This window comes from Pan troglodytes, chromosome 13 (genome assembly GCF_028858775.2).
Source record: "Pan troglodytes isolate AG18354 chromosome 13, NHGRI_mPanTro3-v2.0_pri, whole genome shotgun sequence".
Lineage (NCBI taxonomy): Eukaryota > Metazoa > Chordata > Mammalia > Primates > Hominidae > Pan > Pan troglodytes.
This window is the reverse complement of record NC_072411.2, coordinates 126735392-126761367: the sequence shown is the minus strand read 5'-3', so window position 1 is coordinate 126761367 and position 25976 is coordinate 126735392. Positions and strand designations below refer to the sequence as shown.

Below are 25976 nucleotides of genomic sequence, written 5' to 3'. Positions count from 1 at the left end.
ATATCACAAGTTTACTGTGAATATATGTATGCATTTCTGTTTAACATATGCACACAAATACTCAAGGGTTACGCATCTGTACCCTTAATTGTACTTGATGGTAATTAATCATACATGTCAGACATTTAATATAAATGATTATTTAGTATTACTATTAATAGTTTTATAGAGCCACACTTAAGTTTCTGTGTTTCTTCTCCATTTGTTAGCTCTTTTTTATCTATAATGAAATTTTAGTGTTATCAAGTTTTTCTTAATATTATATGTCATTTAATTATAATCACACATCTTGACAGTCTCAAGTTGAAAGACAAAGGCTTAGCTCTTATACCACAGTAACCCATGGCTTTAAACATTCTGTGTTCTGCCTACACCTTCCAGCTTCAGGTTGATTTTGTCTCTTATCCGAAATGCTTGTGACCATAAGTGTTTTCAGATTTTGCATTTTGGGGGGATTTTGGAATATTTGCATATACATAATGAGAGATTGTGGGGATGGAACCCATGTGCTAAACATAAAATTCATTTATGTTTTATATACACCTTATATACATAGCCCAAAGGTAATTTTGTACAATATTTTAAGTAATTTGTACATGAAATAAAGTTTTGGCTGCAACCCGATGCATGAAGTCAGTTGTGGAATTTACTTGTGGCATCATGTTGATGCTCAGAGTTTCAGAGTTTGGAGAATTTTAGATGTCAGATTTTTGGATTGGGGTGCTCCAAACTGTATGTATTCTGATCACATGCCTTGGCTTCCTTTACTGAAGCATCATTTTCCTCTATACACAGCATTCCTGAAGAATTCATCAGTTCTGACTGATGTCTTTCTGCCTTTTTGCCAGAGGGCTTAAGATAGCAGACATTGTAGGCCATAAGGTAATAGATTTACCTCCTTTAGTAGCGATACCATCACTGTGCTTAAAGTTGGGACAGGGGAAATCCAAGCTATGGGAGACCGATAACAAATAGAAGGGGAAGAAGTAGTGAAGTGTACATTTATTTGATCCTGCATGTATATTATTTTTTGGTGAGAGGATTAAGTTTCATAGGAAATGATATTAATGTTTTAGAGATTATCTTTACCAGCCATTTGTTTTACTGAGGGCCACAATGAATAAGTGACTTAAGGTCACATAGCCAGTTAACAGTAGAGCCAGGATCATATAAAGAATTCCTAACTTTACATCAAATATTATTCTTACTATTAGAGGTTTTGTATTAAAAAATTTACCATAAGTGATAGATCCCCCTTAGAAAAGTTTGATAATTTCCATACAGCCCAGTAATTCCTCTCTTAGAATCCACCCAAGAAAAATGAAAGCATATGTCCACAAAAATATTGTACCCAAATGTTTATTAGCCACCTTATTCGTAATAGACAAAAAATGGAAACAACCCAAAGTATCCATCAGCTTATAGATAAGCAGAATGTGGTGTATCCATGCAATGGAGTGCTGTTTAGCCCTAAACAGAAGGAAATACTGTTGTATGTTACAACATTAATAAACCTTACAAACTTTATGCTTAATGAAGGAAATCAGACACCAAAGATTACATATTACAGGATAATTATATGAAATGACCACAAAAGGAAATTTACAGAGACTGAAAGCAGAAGTGAACAAAGGACTTGTCAGAATTGCCAGTACTTTCTATTCTAGCTGCAAATCCCGATAAAAGGTTCTCTCACTACTGTTAGGCTACTTTTCCAGTATAATCTTCCATATTCTTCACTTACCAGTTGAACTTTGTGCTTATTGAAGTTCTGTTGTATTTTTCAAACCTGTGTATTCAAATTGTACTTATTATTAATATATAATTAATATTGTGTAAATTGATAAAATCTTGTGAAAAAAATAAAATTTTTTATTTGGCAAGCTAGATTGGATGCTTTGGAAAGACTTCATAAAAGCAAATGGCTACATACTGGTTTGAATTAAGTGTAGGTAATTTAAGACATTGGAGTGAAAATAGTAAAAAAAATCTAGAAGGATTTTACATTCAGATTACTTCACAAATGCCTCTAGTTCATGCTTCACCTTAATGAAACTGAGCTAGGAATGCTAGACAATTTATTATGTATGAGTGTTTATAAGTACACTATTTGTTTTCTTTTTGAAATGGGGTCTTGCTGTGTCATCCAGGCTGGAGTACAGGGGCTGGCTCATTGCAGCCTCTGTCTACTGGGTTGAACTGATTGTCCTGCCTCAGCCTCCCGAGTAGCTGGGACTACAGGCGCGCACCAACATGCCCGGCCAATTTTTGTATTTTTAGTAGAGACAGGATTTCACCATATTGGCCAGGCTGGTCTCAAACTCCTGACCTCAAGTGATCCGACTGCTTCGGCCTCCCAAAGTGCTGGGATTACAGGCGTGAGCCACCGCACCTGGCCTGTATGTATACAATCTTGAGCTTCAGTCACAGGACTCATTTTCAAAGAAAGTCCTGATGTCTGAATGAACGTTTATATTTTTAAATTAAAATGTTTAGGATGCAAATGTGTGTATATGTTTAATAGTTTCCCTGTTTTACTACCTGTCTTTAGCCATTCAGATAGTGTTTTTGATCACATTGGTTAAAAGGTATTCTCCTGTCTCTGGTGCTTTTCTGTACAATATATACTTATATGTAGAACTTAGAAAAATCAAATTTGTAAAATAGTTTAAGCAATAATAGTGATTATTTTTATAATAAAAGGGATTCTTGTTGGTTTTTGAATTACTAAATTTATGCTAGTTTTTATTATGTACATATTTTTCTGTGCTGAGAAGTAAAACACGATTAGTTATGACAGTAGGAAAAGGTTGGGCCTGGAGGTCATGTGAGATGAAAGAGGAGGTTTACAGGCGGTGGCTCACACCTGTAATCCCAGCACTTTGGGAGGCCGAGGTGGGTGGATCACGAGGTTAGGAGATGGAGACCATCCTGGCCCACATGGTGAAACCCCGTCTCTACTAAAAATACAAAAATTAGCCAGGCATGGTGGCGGGTGCCTGTAATCCCAGCTACTTGGGCGGCTGAGGCAGGAGAATCACTTGAACCTGGGAGGTAGAGATTGCAGTGAGCCGAGATCGCACCACTGCACTCCAGCCTGGTGATAGAGCGAGACTTCCTCTCAAAAAAAACAAAAAACAAAAAACAGTGTTAGCCATCAAAAGAAAGGAGGGAGGCTGGGCTCGGAGGCTCGCGCCTGTAATCCCAGCATTTTGGGAGGCCAAGGCGGGCAGATCACAAGGTCAAGAGATCGAGACCATCCTGGCCAACATGGTGAAACCCTGTCTCTACTAAACATACAAAAATTAGCTGGGTGTGGTGGCAGGCGCCTGTAGTCCCAGGTACTCAGGAGGCTGAGGCAGGAGAATCGCTTAAACCCGGGAGGCAGAGTTCCCAGTGAGCCAAGGTCACGCCACTGCACTCCAGCCTGGTGACAGAGCGACACCCCATATCAAAAAAAAAAAAAAAAGCAAACAAAAAAGGAGGGACGTGGTCAGAGGGAAACTTGGAATTTAAGATCTTGAGGATGGAAGTGTGAAGTCCAAGAAGTTCAAAGTCATCAATAAGCATTTTGAACTCATCAAAATTGATGTTAAGATTTCAAAAATGTGATGTGAGCTTGTGCTGAGATTATATAGAATGTAGAAATGTGAGCACTGAAGAAGATAATATAAAAAATAGCTTTCCTTGTTATTAGGTGTTAAACCATCATACAAGATGAATGAAAGGAGAAGGTTGGAGGAATGATGTCATATGAAGCAAGAACTGCACGTGGAGAATTTAATTAAAATTGTTTGGGGCCGGGCATGGTGGCTCATGCCTGTAATCCCAGCACTTTGGGAGGCCAAGGTGGGCAGATCACTTGAGGTCAGGACTTTCGAGACCAGGCCAACTGATGAAACCCTGTCTCCACAAAAAAATAAAAAGATTAGCCAGGCATGATGGTGTATGCCTGTAATGTCAACTACTCAGAAGGCTGAGGCAGGAGAATTGCTGGAACCCAGGAGGAAGAGGTTGCAGTGAGCCGAGATGGCACCACTGTACTCCAGCCCAGACAACAGAGTGAATGAGACTCCATCTCAAAAAAAAAAAAAAAGTTTGGAAAGTTGATTAGTATTATTCTGGTTACATTGTTAATATGGTAGAGCTCTGTTCATGTTCACCTTATCGTTAGCTATAACCTGTAGATTCATGTTCAAGAATCTGGTGAAAGATATGGGCTTTCTTTCCAAAGTACTTAAGCGTGAACAAACATATAACTTAATAATTTTAGAAGGCTCACAGACCCACCAAAGCCCAGAGAGATTCTTGCTGAGATGAGAAAGGAATTACATTACTAATCCTTCTGTGCATTACAAAAAACAGTAGTTTTATTTCAGTGTATTTTGCTATCAATATGGATTTTCAAGGAATGCACAACACTTCTGGATTATCTGTGCTCTATAAACTGAGATATCTGTAATCATGTTGGTAAGAACTTGAAAGTAATAATCTGTTTGAAGTGACAGTAAGTAGAGGTGTTTTAATTATGTAATACTTAATGCTGCTCTATTTTATGCATTAAAGCCTTTTAAATATTTATCAGTAACAATCAATCTAAGTTGTATAAATCCGTACTTTATTCAACTCTCAGTTTTACTTCAAAGAATATGATCTTCAAGTACAGTATTTAAGAACAAACCATGTTTGAGTATGCTGTATCTTTGGGGAGAAAGTGTGCTACCTTACTATTTACCTTTTTTTACTCTGTTTTTTTCTTCCTGGCTATGATGCTTACTTTTTACCCTTTTTCTTTAGGTAAATGGGCCACCATTTATAGCCATTGTCAATTGTAAAAACTTAACTTTATATAACTTGAGAGGTGCTAGAAAGTTGCACATTGCTTAAGATCGTTTGTTCTCACCTGAAAAATGATTGCTTTTGGAATTTTATTTCCTTTATTTGTTATTGTAGCACACAATAATTATTGTGTTCACAAGAACTGTACTCATATTTATATGACTTTAACTGTAGGACCGTGTGTATGTACAACAAAATAATGTGGAGAATGTCTACAATTTGGGATTAATTATTTTTCGAGATCAAGTTGTACGTTATGGGTGTATTAGGGATCATCTGCGGCAAACTCTATTGGATATGATTGCAAGAGAGCGGAAAGGAGAAGTCGTAGACAGGTAAAATTTCTCTCTTTACTCTTGTGGTTTTGGTTTTAGTGATTATATCTTGAGAACGATTCACTGTCTTAGTTTTATTAAAATAAATAAAAGTTTGAATGTTCAGCACATTGGGAAAATCCTCAGAAACGTAGTATCAGAGTTAACAGTTACCCAGAATTTAATTTGAAAGCACACATCTTTTATATTTTTAGGAGAGACTATCCTAAGCTTTTATTTAATATGCTTTCCAGCTAGCCGTCACTTTTGGCTTTTCATTTATTTTTCATGCCAGCATTTTTTTTCTTTTTTTCTGTGTAATAACATTTGTATTTTTTTTTCTTTAAGGGCTTTTGTCTGTCCTTCATTCCTAACATTTTTGAAGAAAACTATTGAACATAGTCTAAAACGACTAAGAACTCCTGTGCCCCTTTTAAGTCAGATTTCATCCCCCTTCATAACAATGATTGCAGTGTCATTTTGGTGATGCTGCAGCTAAAGTGGCTTGAAATGCAAGATTTTTTTTCTCTCCTTATCTGTTTTCAGAACAGCTGTTGGATGAAAACATGTAAAGTTCTTTTTATTTCGTCTTTGGTGCTTGATCAGCATTGTCCAAAATCCATGTAGTGCAAAAAGTTATATTGCCCAGGAGTAGCTGTATATTGGACCCATGTCTGGCAGTACAGCTTAATCTGCCTATCTCCCTCTCTCCCTTCTTCCAGATAAACAGCCTCTCTGTGTTTTCAAATACATAGAAATATTTAGACATTTTAGAGTTAGAACACCTTGAGAGAAATAGCTGTGCAGTCAAGATATGCTTTCCAACTTAAAATTAGGCTAAATCCTTTTGTTTTACATGAGTGGCCTATTGGAGATTGGTCACTTCAGTAAGAGTGAAATGTCCTGAAGATATTTTTACCTACTCCTTTTTGTAATTTTTATGTGAATTTTTAAATGTAATTTAATTATCAAGTGATAACTTTTTTTGACAGAGGCGCAATAAGAAATGCTTGCCAGATGTTAATGATTTTAGGTCTCGAAGGAAGATCAGTCTATGAAGAAGATTTTGAGGCTCCTTTCTTGGAAATGTCTGCAGAATTTTTTCAGGTAATCCATGAAAATGTAAATAAATAATCTTTTAAGATGTTCTTAATGTTATTTAATATAGTTACTAATTTAACTATTTTGACCTTTTTTAACTGAGACCCATTAAGGGAGGGGAGTATGCGAAAAATGCCCATCAGCACACCTACCTCACATTCTGACCATTCCAGTTAAGCAACTCATCGATAACAAATTGAAGAGCTTGAACTTACACACATGGTTTTTAAAATAACAGAGATGACCCTTGAACAGTGTGGGGCATAGGGACGCTGACGCCCCTGTGTAGTCAAAAGTCCACATAAAACTTTTGACTCCCCAAAAACTTAACTAATAGTGTGCTATTGACTGAAAACCTTACAGATAACATAAACAGTTGATTAGCATATATTTTGTATATGTATTGCATATTGTACTCTTACAATAAAGTAAGCTAGAGAAAAGAAAGTGTTATTAACACCATTACATGGAAGATAAACTGTAATTTACTGTTCACTAAGTGGAAGTGGATCATCAGGGTCTTCATCCTCGCCTTCATATTGAGTAGGCTGAGGAGGAGTAAGAAGAAGGAGGGCTTGATCTTGCTGTCTAAGGTGGTAGGGGAGGAAGAAAATCCACTTCATGGACCTGTGCAGTTCAAACTTGTGTTGTTCAAGGGTCAACTGTATGTTATAAAACTGTAAACTTAGAAATATCCTTAACTTTTTACTATATCTAATATTATAAATTATTTAAGTACTATAAATTCACAGCAGTACATCACCAACGAAGTCTCATCTGCAGGCTTTTAGTCACTTAAATTACTAGTAAAACACACATAAGGATATGGATGATTCTGTAGTGCATATTTGCCTAAAGGTTGTTGATTAAAATATTACAGGCCAATGGTACTATTGATAGAAGTTGGCAACAGTGGTCCAAACCAACTAAATTGCTAAAAGTAAAGCTAAACTGGTACTAATCTGTAATGAAATGATGATAACAATAATTGAGTACTAGTAAACATAAGGTAGTATTTGTAAGGTAACTAACAAGGCATTTTTCCTGAAAACCGTAACTACCTGAGCAGTTAACAGTAGGAATTTTGTAGTGTTGCCAAAACAGATGTATTAGTAGGAAGCTAAAGTGTTGGCCGGGCACAGTGGCTCGCCCCTGTAATCCCAGCACTTTGGGAGGCTGAGACGAGTGGATCACTATATCAGGAGATTGAGACCATCCTGGCTAACACGGTGAAACCCCATTTCTACTAAAAATACAAAAAAATTAGCCGGGCGTGGTGGCGGGCGCCTGTAGTCCCAGCTACTCGGGAGGCTGAGGCAGGAGAATGGCGTGGACCCGGGAGGTGGAGCTTGCAGTGAGCTGAGATCGCGCCACTGCACTCTAGCCTGGGTGACAGAGCGAGACTCTGTCTCAAAAAAAAAAAGAAAAAAAAAGATGAATAGTTATTTAAAAGCTCTTATTCTCAAACTTTAGTGTACATGTTTACTCTTTGAGACTGGGAGTGGGATGGCACTGGAAGACTTAATTAACCAGCAGTATGCCAGCAAAGCTTATGATAAACATGATGAATCTTTCTGGTTATAATTTTACATTAAAACAAATCAAAAAAGAATGTCCCACTGTATCTTGGAGTCAGATGCTTCTAAGCTTTTGACCCTCACTGGCGTGTATATACCTTTTCTGCTATTTTTTGGAGTACATTGGCACAGTTTGAAAAACATTGCTTACAGATAATGTTTTAATTTAGTATTATGTAAATACCAAAGGCTTTAAAGGATATAATTCAGACTATATCAATCTTTCGTGTAATGAGAAATTACACAAAATGCTAATAGTACTTATTTTATTTAGGCTGATTTATTATAAACACTGTAGAAACCCAGCTAAAAGCAAAACACTCTTTTCTTCTATGTTTAAAAAATATATATATTTTTAAATGGCAGATGGAAAGCCAGAAATTTTTAGCAGAAAATAGTGCTTCAGTATATATAAAGAAAGTAGAAGCTAGAATTAATGAAGAAATAGAACGAGTGATGCACTGCCTTGACAAATCAACGGAAGAACCAATTGTAAAGGTGGTTGAAAGGGAACTCATTTCCAAGCACATGAAGACTATAGTAGAAATGGAGAATTCTGGGCTAGTACATATGTTGAAAAATGGAAAGACAGAAGGTAAGTGTTACCGATTGAAAAATAATTAAATCCTTATTCTGCCTTATCGATATTTTTAAAATTTTCCTACAATTAAAGCAGATAATATCAGCTTTCAAGAAGTTTTGGTGTGTATTGTTAATTTGTCTCCATTGTTAACTTTAATGGGATTTCCAAGCTTGATTCTGTCTTACTAAGGAAGATTTTAGATATTTCTAATGAATTGAGCATTTCCTGTCTTTAAGTCTCATTTTACATTTAATCCAGAAGATAAAAGGTGTAATAGTATTGGTGAGCCCAATGAGCTCCTCATTCATTCCTGTACTTCCTGTATACCAAAGGGTGTGGGCTCTCTTTAGTCCTACATACTCTCTTGGGGTTTTGTGATTCTCTTAAAACCTTAAGTTTCCACCTTAAGATTTTTGTAGACTTTCCTTTGGGATTTAGTTGTGACAGGGTGCTGCAAATGCAAAAATATTTGTGTCTTCCATATTGACATACTTAGATAAATTAGATTGGTTTGGGGAACACTGAAGTTACAGAATGGAAAAGGAGGAAGGAGGAGTGCATAAAAGTAAAGAACATTTTTGAGATAACTAACATTTGTTTTTTATAGCTATTTATTTTCCTGGGGTAAAAAAAAAATTGTGACAAGTATCCTAGAAGAAATTACAAGTTAAAAGAACAATAACCATATCCTCTATTCTTAGTTTCTGATGCTTTGTTTTAAAACTTTGCCTTTACCACTTATATGGTATTAGGAAATAAAAAACATGGTACTTTGTTCTCCTGCTTCCTAGACGAAATCTAAGCAATATTTTATCCACTTCTTTTTAGTAAAAGAAATACATATTGCCTGTTGGGGTCATGAGCTATGTAGGGAATGAAAAAAATTTTTAAAGGAGAATTATAAAGAGAAGGAGGATACAAGAGAAAGGAAAACGAAAGCTGGTGGGAAGTTGAGCCATGTTTATCTCTAGTGGAATCCTTACCTTGTGTTTTAAAATTGTTAAATGTTTGTATATATGAGAAATCCCTGAAAAGTTATATGTAATTTAAAAAAACAAAAAAAAACTAGAGAGGCTTCCTTTTTAAAAGACTCTTCAGTTAAACCTTTTTTGTAAAAGCCAAAAAAAAAAAAAAAAAAAAAAAAAAAAACAGAAGTCATCTAGTATATTTGCTGTGTTTTCTAAAATTGAGGTCCAAGTCAGGGGTTGGCAAGCTTTTTTGTTGTTGAATAAAATGGCTTGTGAGCCACGCAGTCATAGTGAGAAAATAGTCCTAGACAATAACAAATGAATAATTCTGTGTTTCTATAAGACTTTATTTATGGGCCCTGAAACTTGAATTTCATATAATTTTTATGTGTCACTAAATAGCATTCTTTTCGTTTTTCCTCAGCCATTAAAAATGTGAAAACCATCCTTAGTTCATGAGCTGTACATAAATAGATGGCAGGCTGTATTTGCCCCACGGGTTCTAATTCGATGACCCTTCTCTAAATGGTCTCTGGTAGACTGGGACTTTATGCAAAGCATTTGCCCTGCTTAAACAAAATGAGTATTGATAAATTATGTAATGTACTGTTTAGGTATTGAATGAATGCTTTCTTACCTACCTTAGGGGATAGGAAATGTTTGATGGAGAGGTTGTTGGGCATACCTGAATTACAGCATCTCTGTAACCTGTGTGGAGATGTATGTAAAAGGTGTCAGGTATGCCTATCATGGCGAGCACTTACGTGAATGAAGGAATACCATAATAGTACTCACCAGAGTTCTCCTTTATTTAGTACCTTAGGTTTCCAACAACACAGTAGCTATCTGTGATTCTAAATTAAATTTTAAAATCCTGTTTTTGTCCGGGCAGGGTGGCAAACGCCTGTAATCTCAGTACTTTTGGGAGGCTGAAGCAGGTGGATCGCTCGAGCTCAGGAGTTTAAGACCAACCTGGGCAAATTGGTGAAACCCTGTCTCTATGAAAAATACAAAAATTAGCTGGGCATGATGGCACATGCCTAGTCCCAGCCACTTGGGAGGTTGAGGTGAGAGGATCATTTGAATCTGGCTGGGGAGGTCAAGGCTGCAGTGAGCCAAGATGATGCCACCGCACTCCAGCCTGGGCTACAGAGGGAGATCCTGTCTTAAGAAAAAAAAGGTGGGGGGGGGTAATTTTTCTGAGCTTCCGCTAGAAACCTAGTGGCAAAATGTCCTAATTGTGGTAGGCCCTGCTCTTGGAAAAAATGTTGCTCTTGTTGAGAATATAGCAGAGCCAACTTCACCATTATGAAGCCAAATTCTCATAAATCAGAAAATGAAAAACAGTTTTCTCACTGTGAATGGAGGATAAATTGGATTGGTTATTAGATGCAGACAGCACTATGAAATGAAGTTCAGAGGTATCTTTTTTTTTTTTTTTTTGAGATGAAGTCTCGCTCTGTCGCTCAGGCTGGAGTGCAGTGGTGGGATCTCGGCTCACTGCAAGCTCTGCCTCCCAGGTTCATGCCATTCTCCTGCCTCAGCCTCATGAGTAACTGGGACTACAGGCGCCCGCCACCACGCCCAGCTAATTTTTTGTATTTTTAGTAAAGACGGGGTTTCACCGTGTTAGCCAGGGTGGTCTCGATATCCTGACCTTGTGATCCGCCCGTCTCAGCCTCCCAAAGTGTTGGGATTACAGGCGTGAGCCACCGTGTCTCGCCAGTATCTTATTATTTTATTAAGTGTATGTACAAATAATGATATTTAATTTTTGCATGCCAAATTATTTTCATTTACTTTTACATTCCCTTTACCCCAACATTTAAATACAGTGAAATTGTAGTAATTTATGTACAACTAAATACACAACATGTAATATCTAAGCAAAACTTACAACAACATAGGATTGAAATAGACAAGTTGTGAACCATTTTGTTAGAAGTATTTGGTGTGCCACATTTACTGTAGTATGTGTCCATAGATTGTTGTTGCATTTGTAATACCTGTTCTAAATATGGGAAACTTGGTTGTAATTTATGCTAAGTATGTGAGAAGCTATAAAATTGCCATGTGTAGGTTACTATGGGCATATATTATTAATGGAAACTAACTAAAATTTGCTGCTGAAAGTCACTGAAATAAAGTTTAGTAAAACTTTGTAAATCTTGCTTTGAAATATTTTAAAAATATATACAACTTTAAGCTCTAAACTACTCTTAGAACTGTAGACCAAGGTAGGCAAATTAGGGCCTGTCTGGTGCACTACCAGTTTTGTTAAAAAAAAAAAAAAAAATCAAGAGTATTTACACATGAAAATTTATATAAATTTTCAGTGTCCATGAAGTTTTATTTGAAACATAGTCACACTGAATAATTTATGTATTATCTGTGGCTACTTTCTTGCTACAGCGTCAGAGTAGTTGAGTCAGAGCTCTATGGCTCACATTTTAAAATATTTATTATCTGATACTTTACAGAAAAAACATTGGTCAGCCTCTGATCTAGAAACTCTTAATGCCATTTTAAAAAGTTATTGATTGTAAAACTTGTAAAATTATCATTGTAAAGTTCTGACACTGTGTTCTCCCAGTAAGTTGTTATTGCAAAGAAGCACTAGACATATGGGAAAACTGTATTTTAAAATCTGTATTTTAGTCTTGTGAAAAATGATATTAAAAAATGGATAGGATCCAGAGTTTTCATTCTAAATTTAAAAAGTGTAGTGAGATAGACCAAATTTTGAAGTACAGATATTGGCTTAGGATGCTACCTGGGAAACATTAGGGATTGCTCTCAGGAAAATATTGAAGAAGTGGTATTTATATTATACATTTCATAAAAACTTTACCTGAGGTGTAATGAAGTAAATCCTAGTATAGTTCATTTGATTTGTTTTCATGATTATCAGTTAAACCTTTGGAAATACCCATAAGACTTAAACTGGCTTTAAAATTTCTTCCTCATTACAGGGACTACCAATTACCTCTTAATTAGTGACCCTTTTTGTAGACGTTTTGTAGTGTCATTAGGTCTGCATTAGAGTTATGTAGGATAAAGTATTTATGAACTCAAAACTGCAGTTGCCATGTTTTTGTGACATTACTTGTTTATTATGGTTTTTGACATCTCTTCCATGTAAATTTAAATTTGCTAGGACATTTAATTGATGGTTTCAAAGCATCTCATCTAAAAGTTGTGTTTTATAAATTACAATAATAACCATTAACTAGCCTACTTTTTCGTGTTTTCATATCAATATATGTTTTTTTTTAATAGTCATGTGGTCAGCAAATGGGGGTAATGGAGAAATAAGCTTCTCTAAGTATTATAGCGTGAACAGAGATTTCGTGTTTTTTTCTTTAATCTTTAACGTAGCCAATTTGTGTTTTCTGATTTGTAGACCTTGGTTGCATGTACAAGTTATTTAGTCGTGTGCCAAATGGTTTGAAAACAATGTGTGAGTGTATGAGTTCCTATTTGAGGGAGCAAGGTAAAGCTCTTGTTTCTGAAGAAGGAGAAGGAAAGAATCCTGTTGACTATATCCAGGTAAGTAAACCCAGAAGATTCTCTGCGTTTATGATAAAGGCATTTTGACAAGTGCTAAAAAGGCCACTTTTACCATGCTGTGTATTGTGTACTTTCAACTTAATTGTCCCAGTAGTAAATTAATATTTGTAATTATCCTACATATTTTAGGATTTTGCAAGGTGTGCGTATTTATATCAGGGAGCTAAAATTCAGCTGCTACTTTTCATTTAACTTCTTTGATGAAGACCTTGTTTAGATAGCCTCAATAGTGAATGTGAGGTTCTTTGGTATGCCTTAATGTTTGTATACTGTAGTATATTGGAAAAAACAACTGGTTTAAGTATTTTTTGTTTGAAAATGTTTTGTTTTCAAGGAGTACTATGAATAAATTATGTGCCATGTTTTGTGTTTTAACATAATCAGCTTTTTTTGGTACATTTTTTAAGCTAATTTTTTTCACTGGCTAACCCATTCCATCAAGACAGGAGAATGAGAAACAGTGAGGAGGTTCTTTGGTTCGTTTGCATTGTATTAATACATATATGGAAGTTATAATACTTCTCTCATTGACATTTTTAATAGAGGCTTAGATATAGGCTTGAAAATAATATCAAAACTATAAGTTTAAAAATGAATATACATGTTTATTACTAGCAAAGTTAAGATAAACATACATGGTCATAAGTGTATTATTTATGGAAAAATTATTATAATGTGTCCTAAATTTTGTTTTTATTTCTAAGGGCTTATTGGATCTGAAGAGTAGGTTCGATCGCTTCCTCCTGGAATCATTCAACAATGACCGTCTCTTTAAACAAACTATTGCGGGTGACTTTGAGTATTTTCTCAACCTCAACTCCAGGTCTCCTGAATACCTCTCATTATTTATTGATGATAAGCTGAAAAAGGGAGTCAAAGGGGTAAGTAGTAATGCATTTGAAAATAACATTTAATTTTATTTAAAGATATAAAATTATATGTAAAATTAGGACATTTCACAGATAAAAATTAAGCATGACCCATTGCTGTGCTTGAATGTGTGCCATGGTCTATTAAAAAATATTGTTTGAAATACTTGACATGCCCAAACGTAGTTAGACATTTCACTTAATGTGTAATTGCCTTCAAAAACAAGCAACTGGATGGGCTTGGTGGCTCATGCCTATAATCCCAGCATTTGAGGAGGCCAAGACAGGAGGCTCTCTTGAGGCCAGGAGTTTGAAATTAGCCTTGTTAACTTAGTGAGACTCCATCTCTACAAAAAAAAAGAAAAAAGAAAAAAATTAGTGGCACACAGTGGTATACACCTGTTGTCCCAGAAGCTGAGGCAGAGGATCACTTGAGCTCAGGAGTTCAAGGCTGCAGTGAGCTATGATCGCGTGACTGCACTCTATGCTGGGCGACAGAGCAAGACCTTGTCTCAAAAAAACTGAACAACTGTCCAGGTGTGGTGGCTCATGCCTGTAATCTCAGCACTTTGGGAGGCCGAGGTGGGCAGATCACCTGAGGTTGGGAGTTTGAGACCAGCCTGACCAACTTGGTGAAACCCCATCTCTACTAAAAATACAAAATTAGCTGGGCATGGTGGTGGATGCCTGTAATCCCAGCTACTCAGGAGGCTGAGGCAGGAGAATCACTTGAACCCAGGAGGCGGAGGTTGCAGTGAGCCAAGATGGCGCCACTGCACTCCAGCTGGGGCAACAATAGCGAAACTCCGTCTCAAAAAAAAAAAAAAACTGAACAACTACACAGCTATAGTTGGTAAACAGTCATTTTTATGACTGAGTTAGGCATGCTGAAGATAAAGAACTAGAAAACTTTCTAGTAGAGAGTGTTGTTTGCTCTCATCTGGTTCTGAAGGTTATATGTCAAACAATAATTGGATGCCAAGAATATTAAGGCATAGATAGAGTAGATCTCAGAAAATGGTTGGTGTAGCTCAATTCCAAGCCTTTGTGATATATGATATCTCTGGAACCTGAGGAGCTCACGACAGCATAGAAAATCAACTGAAGCATAAAACATGCTCACATCTGAATTGGTCTCTTTTGACTTCATTTTGGAATTTGTGACACCAAAGGGAAAAGCAACATGTCGTCACAGGTTTTACAGGCAGTAGCTGCAATAAGGAAACAAAATCACTAAGGATGCACAGAATAGAAAAGTCTATTAATTTATGCATTCATTTGGTCTTCCGTTTTTCAAATATATTAATACAACCTGCCACAGAATCCTTTTGCCCTTATTTAAAAGTAAGGGCAGCTGGGCACGGTGGCTCACGCTTGTAATCCCAGCACTTTGGGAGGCAAAGGCGGCGGATCACCTGAGGTCGGGAGTTCAAGACCAGCCTGACCAATATGGAGAAACCCCATCTCTACTAAAAATACAAAATTAGCCGGGTGTGGTGGTGCATGTCTGTAATCCCAGCTACTCGGGAGGCTGAGGCAGGAGAATTGCTTGAACCCGGGAAGCAGAGGTTGCGGTGAGCCGAGATGGCACCATTGCGCTCCAGCCTGGGCAACGAGTGAAACTCCGTCTCGAAAGAAAAAAAAAAAAAGAAATAAAAAAATAAAGTAAGGGCAATGGCCTTTTTACTGTTTGGATTATAACAAATTATTGCCTTTTGTTTGCACAGTTGAGGCTTTCAGTGAGCTTAAATGAAAAATTCCGTCTTTTGGCTGTGTAAGTTTTTGCCTGCATATGCAAAGGCTTCATAAAATAATCTCTGTGACTAAAATTTCATTTCATCTGTTCTCAGTCATCCCTTAACCCAGCGCTATATTACCTTATGCCTCCAATTCAGTGGTAGCCCTCTACGGAATAGAATTCCACTCCAACCCCTCATTCATGATGCACTAAATGAGAATGTAAGAATGATGCTACTGTGTGAAGTAGGAGACACTTTCTCAAACAGTATCCCTTTTTTTGATATCTGTCAACCAGATATCTATGTTTTCAAACAGTAGTGTTTTTAAGCTGTAAATGAACCGTAGTACTGCTTTTGTAGAACTAAAATTGTATAATTGTTACATCATCTTAATTTTGCAGCTGACAGAACAAGAAGTAGAAACAATATTGGATAAAGCAATGGTCCTTTTTAGGTTTATGCAAGAAAAAGATGTATTTGAACGTTATTATAAACAACACTTGGCAAGGAGACTTCTCACAAATAAAAGTGTTTCTGATGACTCTGAAAAAAACATGATATCTAAGTTAAAGGTAAGGTGTGTTTTAGATGAAATAGAGTGCACCTAACTGAGGTTTATCATGATTGTGTACTGACAACGTGATTGGAAATTAATTTGGTAGATTATTAAGTGTTTATTTCTAGAAATAAAGGTAGATTGTTTTGGAGAAGAACACAGACTACACTAACATTTGTTCAAGTTCAGGGACATTCAGAGTTTGCTGGAATTTCTGTTGGTGTGTCAGGATACATTCATGGAGGCCTGGAAGGGAGGATTAGTAAAAGGGAAACAATAAAGAGGCTATGCTGTGTAGTTCTTTTTCACAAAGTGTGGTCCATAGTATACTTGCACGTGAATCACCTGAGATGCTAGTTAAAAACAGAGTTCTGGGCCCTGCCTTTCATGGGGGTATATTGGAATCTCTGAAAGAATCTGGGAATTTGCATTTTAAAATCCTAAAGTTTGATAACCACAGGCACAGAGCAACTGTTGGAAAAATTTACAGGAAGATTATCAGGGATAGCAATATCATGAAATAATTTATTTCTTTCTGTACGTTCTCATAGAAACATCTACCATTTATTTGTGTATATTTGTGTTTTTCCTCCACAGACTGAATGTGGATGTCAGTTCACGTCAAAACTGGAAGGAATGTTTAGGGATATGAGCATCTCAAACACAACGATGGATGAATTCAGGCAACATCTACAGGCAACTGGTGTAAGATTCTGCATTAATTTCTACTTAGATATTCATGTAAAGTCTTTTGTAATGGGTATTTTCATCCACTTAGCAGATGACAGTTGTTTCTTTAAATGTCATTAGTGACAACATGTGTTTTATCTGTGAGTACTTAATTTTCCTTCACATTGCCTCTTATTCTGTGTTTATGTTAAAACTTTTTATTCTTTTAAAATTTAGTTGTTTCTTCCCACTTGAAGGAATACACTGACAATTTAATAAAGAGAATTATTCTGTTGTTAATAAAGATAATACAAATCTATTATAAATTGTGGAGAGAGTACTGGGCTTAACACAAGTTTACTGAGTTTCAGTACTCTTCTTTTCACTTTACCCCAAGATTGTGTCATCTTGGGATAGTCACCTGACCTTCCTATACCTCACTACTATTATTCTCCTCTGTAAGTTTAGCTTAAATGGGACTTACATCCTAAGGGTGCGTAGCAGGTGAAGTGAGACTATAAAAACACAGAAATTAATGTATTATAAATGTGTTTGGTATAACTCCCCAAAGGTGGTGAGCTGGAACTTCTTTAGCTTTGGAGTCTGATGGGAGTTTTGTGAGCATTTAATGAAATTCAGAATTTAGTTTCATTTTTTACTCTGATTTTCAACTTAACCTTAAGTTTAGAGAATTGTACAGTTTTTAAATTTTTAAAATCACCGTGTACCACTCTATGGTTAAAATGTGTCACAACCATTTAGCAGATTTGTGAGTCTTTTCCTTTGATATCTAAATATGAGATCATCACTTCTACTGGCCTCATAGTCTCGCAAACCAGATACGTGAAAATACGTAATTCTGTAGAATAACCATTCATTTCTATGAAAACATTCTGACTCTAATGTAAATAGTTGTATGATTTGCTTTATAAATAACAGTGTTTACAGTGGAGAAGAGCTGAGAGGAGGAAAGATGCAAGTCCATGACAGAAATTTCGGGTGGACAGGAAATAGTAGTGTAATTATCCTGGATTTTTATTTTTAGATTGTTTAGGAATTTATAGTTAAATCTAATATATTGATATATTTTCTTGTATTTTTTTGTTTGCTCTAGTAAGTTTTAAAATTTTTTTCTTCCACTAATCTTACACATTGAAAGCTATAGGGAAGATTGGGCTAGATCCCATGCATATTGATATGGGATGGATGGACTGTCCACTTTGTGACCCTCCCTTCCCCTAACCAACTTGCGAATGTATAAACAGTTCTCCACCTCCCCCAGTACACCATCTAAGAGTCTCCTCTATGATCCTCTCTTCTGTGCATCATCCAAGTTTATTTTCAGTTTCCTTAAAGTTAAGTAATCATTTAGTGGATACTTGTGAAGAAATCTGAGTGTAGAATGCTTCTTGATATTCATAAACTGATTCCTCCCCTTAAAAATTTACATTACTAAATCATTGAGGTAAGATAAAAATGGAATGATGGTTTATAACACATCCTGAATATCAATAATAGAAATAATATTTAATCTTTAAGAGTTTTTGTTGTGCCTTATTGTTGTTTACTTAAAAATTTAATTTGTTTAAAGGAAGAAAATAATTGTGACAGTTGATACTAGCATAGAAGTAGTTATTCATTGTACAGATATTTGTAGAGCACCTGCTCTGTAGCACTGGATCTATAGTGTTATAGCACTGGATCTGTATGCAGAGGTTGTTAGAATGTGAGCTACATGCTAAAACGTAAAAGTTTTAATTAACTGTAGTTGAAATAGGTGCTGGAATATTAGAAATATGTGTTAAGATAGTAAAAATATTTTAAAACTGAGACGAAGGATATTATGCTAGAATTTTCTCTAAAATGATATAATTGACCCCCTTGACCTTTTATTTAAAAAGGCCCAAACTTTTCAGTTCTCAGTGATAACAGTAAGACTTGATTTATGTGCCAAAAACTATTCTTTGGTCAGTGTTTTTAAATTAACATAATAAGCAATAATTAAGCTATTTGCCATGTAGTTAAAATTTGGGAAACACTGGGTGGGTCTAACCTTTAAGGAAATCTGTTTTTTTGCCGGGTGCGATGTCTCACGCCTATAGTCCCAGCACTTTGGGAGGCTGAGACGGGCAGATCATCTGAGGTCAGGAGTTCGAGACCAGCCTGACCAACATGGAGAAACCCCGTCTCTACTAAAAATACAAAATCAGCCAGGCGTGGTGGGCATGCCTGTAATCCCAGCTGCTCGGGAAACTGAGGCAGGAGAATCGTTTGAACCTGGGAGGCGGAGGTTGCAGTGAGCCGAGATCGTGCCATTGCATTCCGGCCTGGGCAACGAGCGAAACTCTGTCTCAAAAAAAAAAAAAAAAAAAGAAAAGAAAATCTGCTTTTTTTTAAATTAGATATTAGACATGGAGCTAACTGCTTTGGTAAATCTAACACAATGTCTAAACAGAACAGAAAGCAAATCCTAGTTAATTTTGAGGGGAATATCTCTTTCTGTTTTACATAGGTATCTTTAGGTGGTGTTGATCTTACAGTCCGGGTGCTCACGACAGGATATTGGCCCACTCAGTCAGCCACACCAAAGTGCAACATCCCACCAGCACCAAGACATGCTTTTGAGATATTCAGAAGGTAAATCAAAATCACTGTGTACAAATAAGTGTTCAAAATTAAAAATGAATTTGAACATTAGTGTCCGTAATTGAGGATGAATGTATTCCATTTATTATCTCGTGTTCAAAAGGAGCATTTATCCTGGCATGCAGCAATTTCCCCCTCTATAGGATCTTGATGAGTAAAGTAAAGCAGGCATAATTTATCTCTAGAAAGATTGTTTATATGCTGGCATTTGAAATGCCTTTTATTTAGAGCAGCAGTAAAAATGGAAAAAGAGAAAGTAAATGATGATGGAAAACTAGACCCAGAGAATTCCTTGGACTTTTCTGAACACTTCAGCTAACTCGAATTGTTGGAAATATGTGGATACCTTATTCCCACTAGTACTCAGAGTCTCTGAGATGGCAGTTTTGATGAGGAAGAGGAGCAAGATGACAAAAAAAACAAGAGTGATATGCAAGAAAAAAACAGAGAAAGATCCAAGCAAATATCTTTTTTGGGCTGCTGAAAATAATTGGCTTATCCAGTGTGGAGACTGCTTTGTGAAAAGACCACTCATGTGAACACTAGGGATGAAGATGAGTATATCACCCCCTTCATCGAGCAGCCTAAGGTGGACACTTAGACATTGTCTGTGAGCTGATTGCACAAGGGGCAGATGTTTTTGCAGTGACCGTAGATAGCTGGACACCCCTGCAGGGTGCTTATAAGTGGAATAATACCAGAGTGTCTTCTTTATTTCTTCAGCATGGTGTAGATTAGTTATCAGTGACCAAACAAAAGGTCTCTTGACCCACTTGCATCTTGCTGCTGGGTTCAGAGACAGCAGAGCTACTCTAGAACATCTACTGGTGAACTGTTAACCTCAAACCAGATCTGAAAAAACAACTGGGAAGAAACTGTATTTGATATTGCCAGGAGGACAAGTGTCTGTCACGACCTCTTTGAAATTGTGGAAGGCACTGTACAAATTCTTCACCTTAGTCTTAATGATTCTAGTAATTGTCTTAAGTGTCCAAGTACCAGTGCCTTCTTTGTGTGAGATGTAAAATATTGCCATAATAAAAGGTTGACATCAAACATCTTACTACAAAAAATTCATTGGTACTTGTTAAGATGTTCTTCCAGGTGAATTGCCTGACCTTGATGTCAAAATGTATTTGAAAGTTGTTTGAATATATCTTGAATGATTTCTGTGGAGTTTGTGATTTTTATCAGAAATAATTTCGACTTGCCTACACTTAAAAACTTGACGTGGGTTGTACAGAAACTAAAGATATTTTTGGTGCTGATCCAGGAGATATGTATTTTTAAATAGCCCATATCCTGGATCTTTGTTGAGTATTCAGCATATTGACATGTATCTTTGTAAGGCGAAGTAACTAAGAATTTAACTTAAAAAGCCTCAAACATTCTGGTGCTATTCCTGCTGTCTTCTCTACATTACCATAGCCAGTTGCTTTCATTTTGAACCAGAAGCACTAGCATATTATTGACTTGTAGCTTCATAAATTAAAAAAATAAAAACTAGATTTTGTCTTTTAGAACATAGGCCATTTTCCAGGAAAGCAGCTAGGTGTTTAATCCATTAATCTTGTATTGTATACTGTCTCCACCACCACAATTCACATATCCTGTAGACAGTCCTGCTTCACCCTGGTCAACTGCATGATCCTTATTGTAATAGTGAATCAGTATAACACTTTAGACATGCACACAGATAACATGCTTTTGCAAGAGTTCATGATATGTGTGCTGTCCAACTAGTTTTATTTGCCTGATCCTACTGGTTTAGGCACTGCCTATAGTCTCTTGAGTTCACAGAAATGTTGGGTTTTTTCCCTCCCCAAAGTCCTCATTTTTTATAAACTGTAGAAAGGCAAAATGACAAGGGAAAAGGAATTCTAAGAGTGAAGGGATGATTGTTATATTGGGGCAAGAACCACAGAGTGGCTCAGGCTTTGGAAAAAATATGGTGTGGATAGTGACAAAAAACATAAATATAAAAATTCAAGAAAAACTACCAGTTTTGAACAACAAAAACAAAGGGAGAGTTTATCCTTTATAATTTTAATATGTAAGAAAAAATTACATAAACTTTTCCCAGAGGAATATTTTATAAATGTGCATTGAGTATTTTTCGTACTGTGGTATAGGAGTATATTTTGTACTGTTGATGTCTGCTACTGACTTAGAACAAATTGATTATTGGGTTACTATGGAGAAAGGTGGTCTTAAGAACAGCAAGGGCTGAGCAGCAGTAGGTTGGGGCAGAGTGTACAGTAGAAATTATTTAGTGTGGGGCCTTTGTCATTTAATATCTAGCTGAGTTACTTAGGACTCTCTCAAGGTCTTGTCTATAGAAAGTTGAAACTGAACTTGATTCCTAAAGTTTCCTTTAAGTTTTAAAGTCCATACACACACACACACACACACACACACACACACACACACACACACGTTTAAGGGATGTTATCCTGTAGTTTGTAATTTCAAATGTGTAAGTTTGTTTGATTTTCTAAAACCTGGTTTGATTTACTGAAGGTTCTACTTAGCCAAACACAGTGGTCGACAGCTCACACTCCAGCATCATATGGGTTCTGCAGATCTCAATGCCACATTTTATGGACCAGTTAAAAAGGTAAATATTGATAGTTTGAACGTATTAAGTAACTTAAAGTTAGTCTATTAGAGCTGATGTGTGATTTATGTTGACCTGGGTAAATTACTTACCTCTGTTTCTCTGCCTGTCTCACATGTTAGAAAGTTTAAAAATCCTAGCTTTGATTTATTACTTCTGTTCTCTCAGTTGCTAACTGCAACTTTGAAAATATGAAGACTATACCAGTATAGTCTTCCCTAAGGACTAAACATTAGGATAATTACATATTTTATTCATAAAATTAGGTTTGAGAAAATATTGCATAAAATAGTAAAATGTAAGTTGATTTCAGTGCATACAAAGCCATGAGCCCCTTTTCAAAATTCTGTCACCTATAATCTTTATTTCTAATAAATCAAGATTGGGAAAATTAACATTTGTGATTTGTTAGCTATATAAATGTTATTAAAGTAATTTAAAAAATTAGTATTAGACCAGTGATTTGCCTTCATTTTTAAAAAGCAATCGCATTTTTATATCTAGATTGTGAGGTTTAGAGTAATAATTTATTTTCATTACTTGATATGAATCAGGATTTTTTGCCTTCAGAAAATATTAAGTCTTCTAGAAAAACTGTAGAAATATACCTAAATTGTCATCTAGGAGGCAAATAAGCTTTAGATTTTAATGAGAATTTTACTAGTTTGGTATGATGAATCACTGTTAACATCAGATTAAGTATTGCTGAAAATGCCCATAAAAATATTCTAATTTTGATATTTAATTGAAATGGGAAATAGTGCTTTATAATTTCATTAAATAATATTCGACACATATTTAAGTGTAAGTGGGAAGGACAAGGAAACTAAAGAACTCAGCTTTTAATTACTGCCTGCTTTTGTTTTAAAAGAGGGTTTTTTTTCCCTAAATAATCATGTTCTTTTGAAGTTTATTAAGCAGATCGGTAGATTTTTAAAACATATGCATATGTTAATTATTGAAGAATTAGAAAGTTCCACTTTGTATCCCTTAAATCGTAAAGCAGGAATAGGCTTTGAGAATGGCAGTTCCCCCCTCCTCCCCCAGCCCCCATGCTATGCTATGCTATTTTTTGATCTCTTACTGTGATCACATCACACAGAAAGAAACCTAATCCTGTTACTTTTGGTGGTAGTATAACAGTAGTGGTGTTTTGTAAGTCTATTATTATTATCATCCCATAGTGTACTGTTAAAATAATTTTAGCATTAAATACAGGGAATTGATTAGTTACTTGTTCAGATAACATTAAAATGTTCACAATGGGGGGACAAGGGACAGTCCTAAATACTGTTTGTGTGTGTGTGCACACATTTTAAAAAATAGATTTCCTTTATATAAATAAGTTATGTAGTTTTGTTGGGGGAGGATGGAGATTATGGGACCTATTTCTGAAACATACCATTAAAGTTACCAGAAAATTGGTCAGGCGTGGTGGCTCACGCCCATAATCTCAGCATTTTGTGAGCCTATGCGGGCAAATCACTGGAGCCCATTAGTTTGAGACCAGCATGGGTAACATGGCAAAACCCCGTTTCTACAAAAAATACAAAAAGTTAGCTGGGCATGATGGTGCACACACATGGTCCTAGTTACTTGGGAGGCTAAGGTAGGAGGATTGCTTGAGCCCAGGAGGTTGAGGCTGCAGTGAGCCGTGTTTGCGCCACTGCACTGTAGCCTGGATGACAAAGTGAGACCCTGTAACATACATATGTACGTACATACATACATTAATGTTACCAGGAAATGATTGTGTCTTTGTTTATATTTTTTTAAAAATGAAACAGGAAGATGGATCTGAAGTTGGTGTTGGAGGTGCACAAGTAACTGGCTCTAATACACGGAAGCACATATTGCAAGTTTCCACTTTCCAGATGACCATATTAATGCTCTTTAATAATAGAGAAAAATACACGTTTGAGGTATGGATTGTGGTTATATACATTTTAACTGTGTTGTTTCTAACTCTCACTTGTTACTTGAGTCTTTCTTATTTGAGTAACCTTTAGAGAGTCTCTTTGGGTACTTTTAGAGAAAACTGTATAAAATGGATCATGGAACTGTATGAACATCATACATGTATTGAGTTATGTCTTATTATTTTTAAATTAACTTTATAGAAGTACTTTTATATAAAACATACCTTATATAAGTAGACAATTTGATGAGTTTTAAATGAGTGCATCTTTGTAACTACCATCACAAGAATATTGCCCGAAAATACAGAGCATTACCTCCAAAATTGCGTTGTACCCCTTGCCAGTCTATTCCCTCCTACCACCTCCAGCCCCAGGCAGCCAGTGACCTGCTTTATATCACTATAAATTAGTTTTGTTTTTTTTAGACTTTCATGTAAATGGAATCATACATGTTGTCTGTATGCTTTAATCTTTTGTCAGTTCACCTGTTGATGGGCATTTGGGTTGATACCGGATTTAGGCTAAGTAGAGCTATATGTTTAACATTTTAAGAAACTGCCGAACTGTGTCCCAAAGCAACTATACCATTTTCCATATTTGTCAGCAGTGCAAGACGGTCCAGTTGCTCTACATCATCTGCAGTCTTTAGATTTTGAGCTGCTTTAGTTGGTGTGTAATAGTGTCTCATTTTGGATTTAATTTTCTTTTTTTTTTGATGATGATGTTGAGCATCTTTTATGTGTTAATATGCCACTGATATATCTTGTTTGGTGAAGTGTTTGTATCTTTTTTGAGTTGTTTTCTTACTACATTGTAAAAGTTCTTTATAAATTCTGGATACAAGTCCTTCGTCAGATATATGTGCTCTGAGTATTTTTTTCAGTCTGTTGCTTGCCTTTTCATTTTCTTAATGGTGTCTTTTGAAGAGCAGAGTTTTAAAATACTGAAAAAGTCCAGTTAATCACTTTGCTTTTTGTAGTTTGTGCTTTAAGTCCTAAGAAATTATTGCCTACCCTGAACTTGTAACGATTTACTTTTATTTTTTCAATGGTTCATAATTTTAGCTTTTACATGTATGTCTACGATGAATTTTAGGTTAATTTTTTTATATAGTATAAGGTAAGGATTAAGATACATTTCCCCTCACGCTGTCAGTTGTTTGTTCCAGCATCATTTGTTGAAGGCACTATTTTTTTCCCACCGAATTACCTTGTCGTCATTATTTAAAAATCAATTGATCATATATGGGTGGGTCTATTTTTATGCTGTCTGATCTGTTTCATTGATCTCTATGTCTGTCTTTATGCCAGTTTTATGCTGTCTTGATAGTGCAGTCATTTTTCTCTTTGCACCCATCTTTTTTCATTAGAGTAACTAATTTTATAATATGCTTTTTTTTCCTTTTCCTTTTCTCCCAATTAAAATATGATGTGATTACATTAAATCCAATTAGTCTTTTCCTGTACATTTAAAGGGTGTTTTGGGGTTAAAATGAAGGTCATGTGATTCATATTAAGTTTAAATTTAAGGTAATGAATGAATATTTTGAAAGACTCTTAAAATTAATTCCATATTTGTACTTAATTGAAAACCAATTTTCATATACAGGTGAGCACAAGAAAAAAAATAGTGTGTTTGAAATTAAGAGCAAGTTCTAGGCCTATTTAATATTCATGTCCATACTCCCATTTATGTATCCCATTTATATGGGAGTATGGAAGTTAGTATAATTAAGAGAGCATCATTTTTATGTGATATATTTAAAGGGAATGCTTGAAATCTAGGTATTTTAGTAGCTCAGTGGCTAAATTGAGAAGTTTTTCTTACGGATTTCCATGTGGGTCTTACCTAGGGAGTAACCTTGAATTTTTTTTACTTTTATTTTTATTTTATTATAACCTTGATTTTCAAGCATGAGTTATATTTGATTGAGTCCCAAGAATACTGATTAAGCAAGCGTTGACTACCTTACTCAAACCTAGGCTTTTCAAACAGAGGTGGAATTAAAT

General features: G+C 35.8%; 1 protein-coding gene and 1 pseudogene across 6 annotated transcripts in view; both read left to right on the top strand.

Annotated features, from left to right (window-relative positions):
* CUL3 (cullin 3) overlaps window positions 1-25976 on the top strand; it is a 111491-nt gene that overhangs the window by 65614 nt on the left and 19901 nt on the right. For all 6 annotated transcript variants that reach the window (XM_001167528.8, XM_054679424.2, XM_003949978.6 and 3 more), the window contains 10 exons: window positions 5014-5174; window positions 6146-6260; window positions 8198-8426; window positions 12786-12931; window positions 13657-13833; window positions 15962-16132; window positions 16714-16821; window positions 19298-19422; window positions 21952-22048; window positions 23836-23970. In XM_001167528.8, the coding sequence (XP_001167528.1) occupies window positions 5014-5174; window positions 6146-6260; window positions 8198-8426; window positions 12786-12931; window positions 13657-13833; window positions 15962-16132; window positions 16714-16821; window positions 19298-19422; window positions 21952-22048; window positions 23836-23970 (1464 nt within the window). The remainder of the gene's footprint in view (window positions 1-5013; window positions 5175-6145; window positions 6261-8197; window positions 8427-12785; window positions 12932-13656; window positions 13834-15961; window positions 16133-16713; window positions 16822-19297; window positions 19423-21951; window positions 22049-23835; window positions 23971-25976) is intronic.
* On the top strand, window positions 19542-20509 carry LOC104005396 (ankyrin repeat domain-containing protein 49-like; annotated as a pseudogene).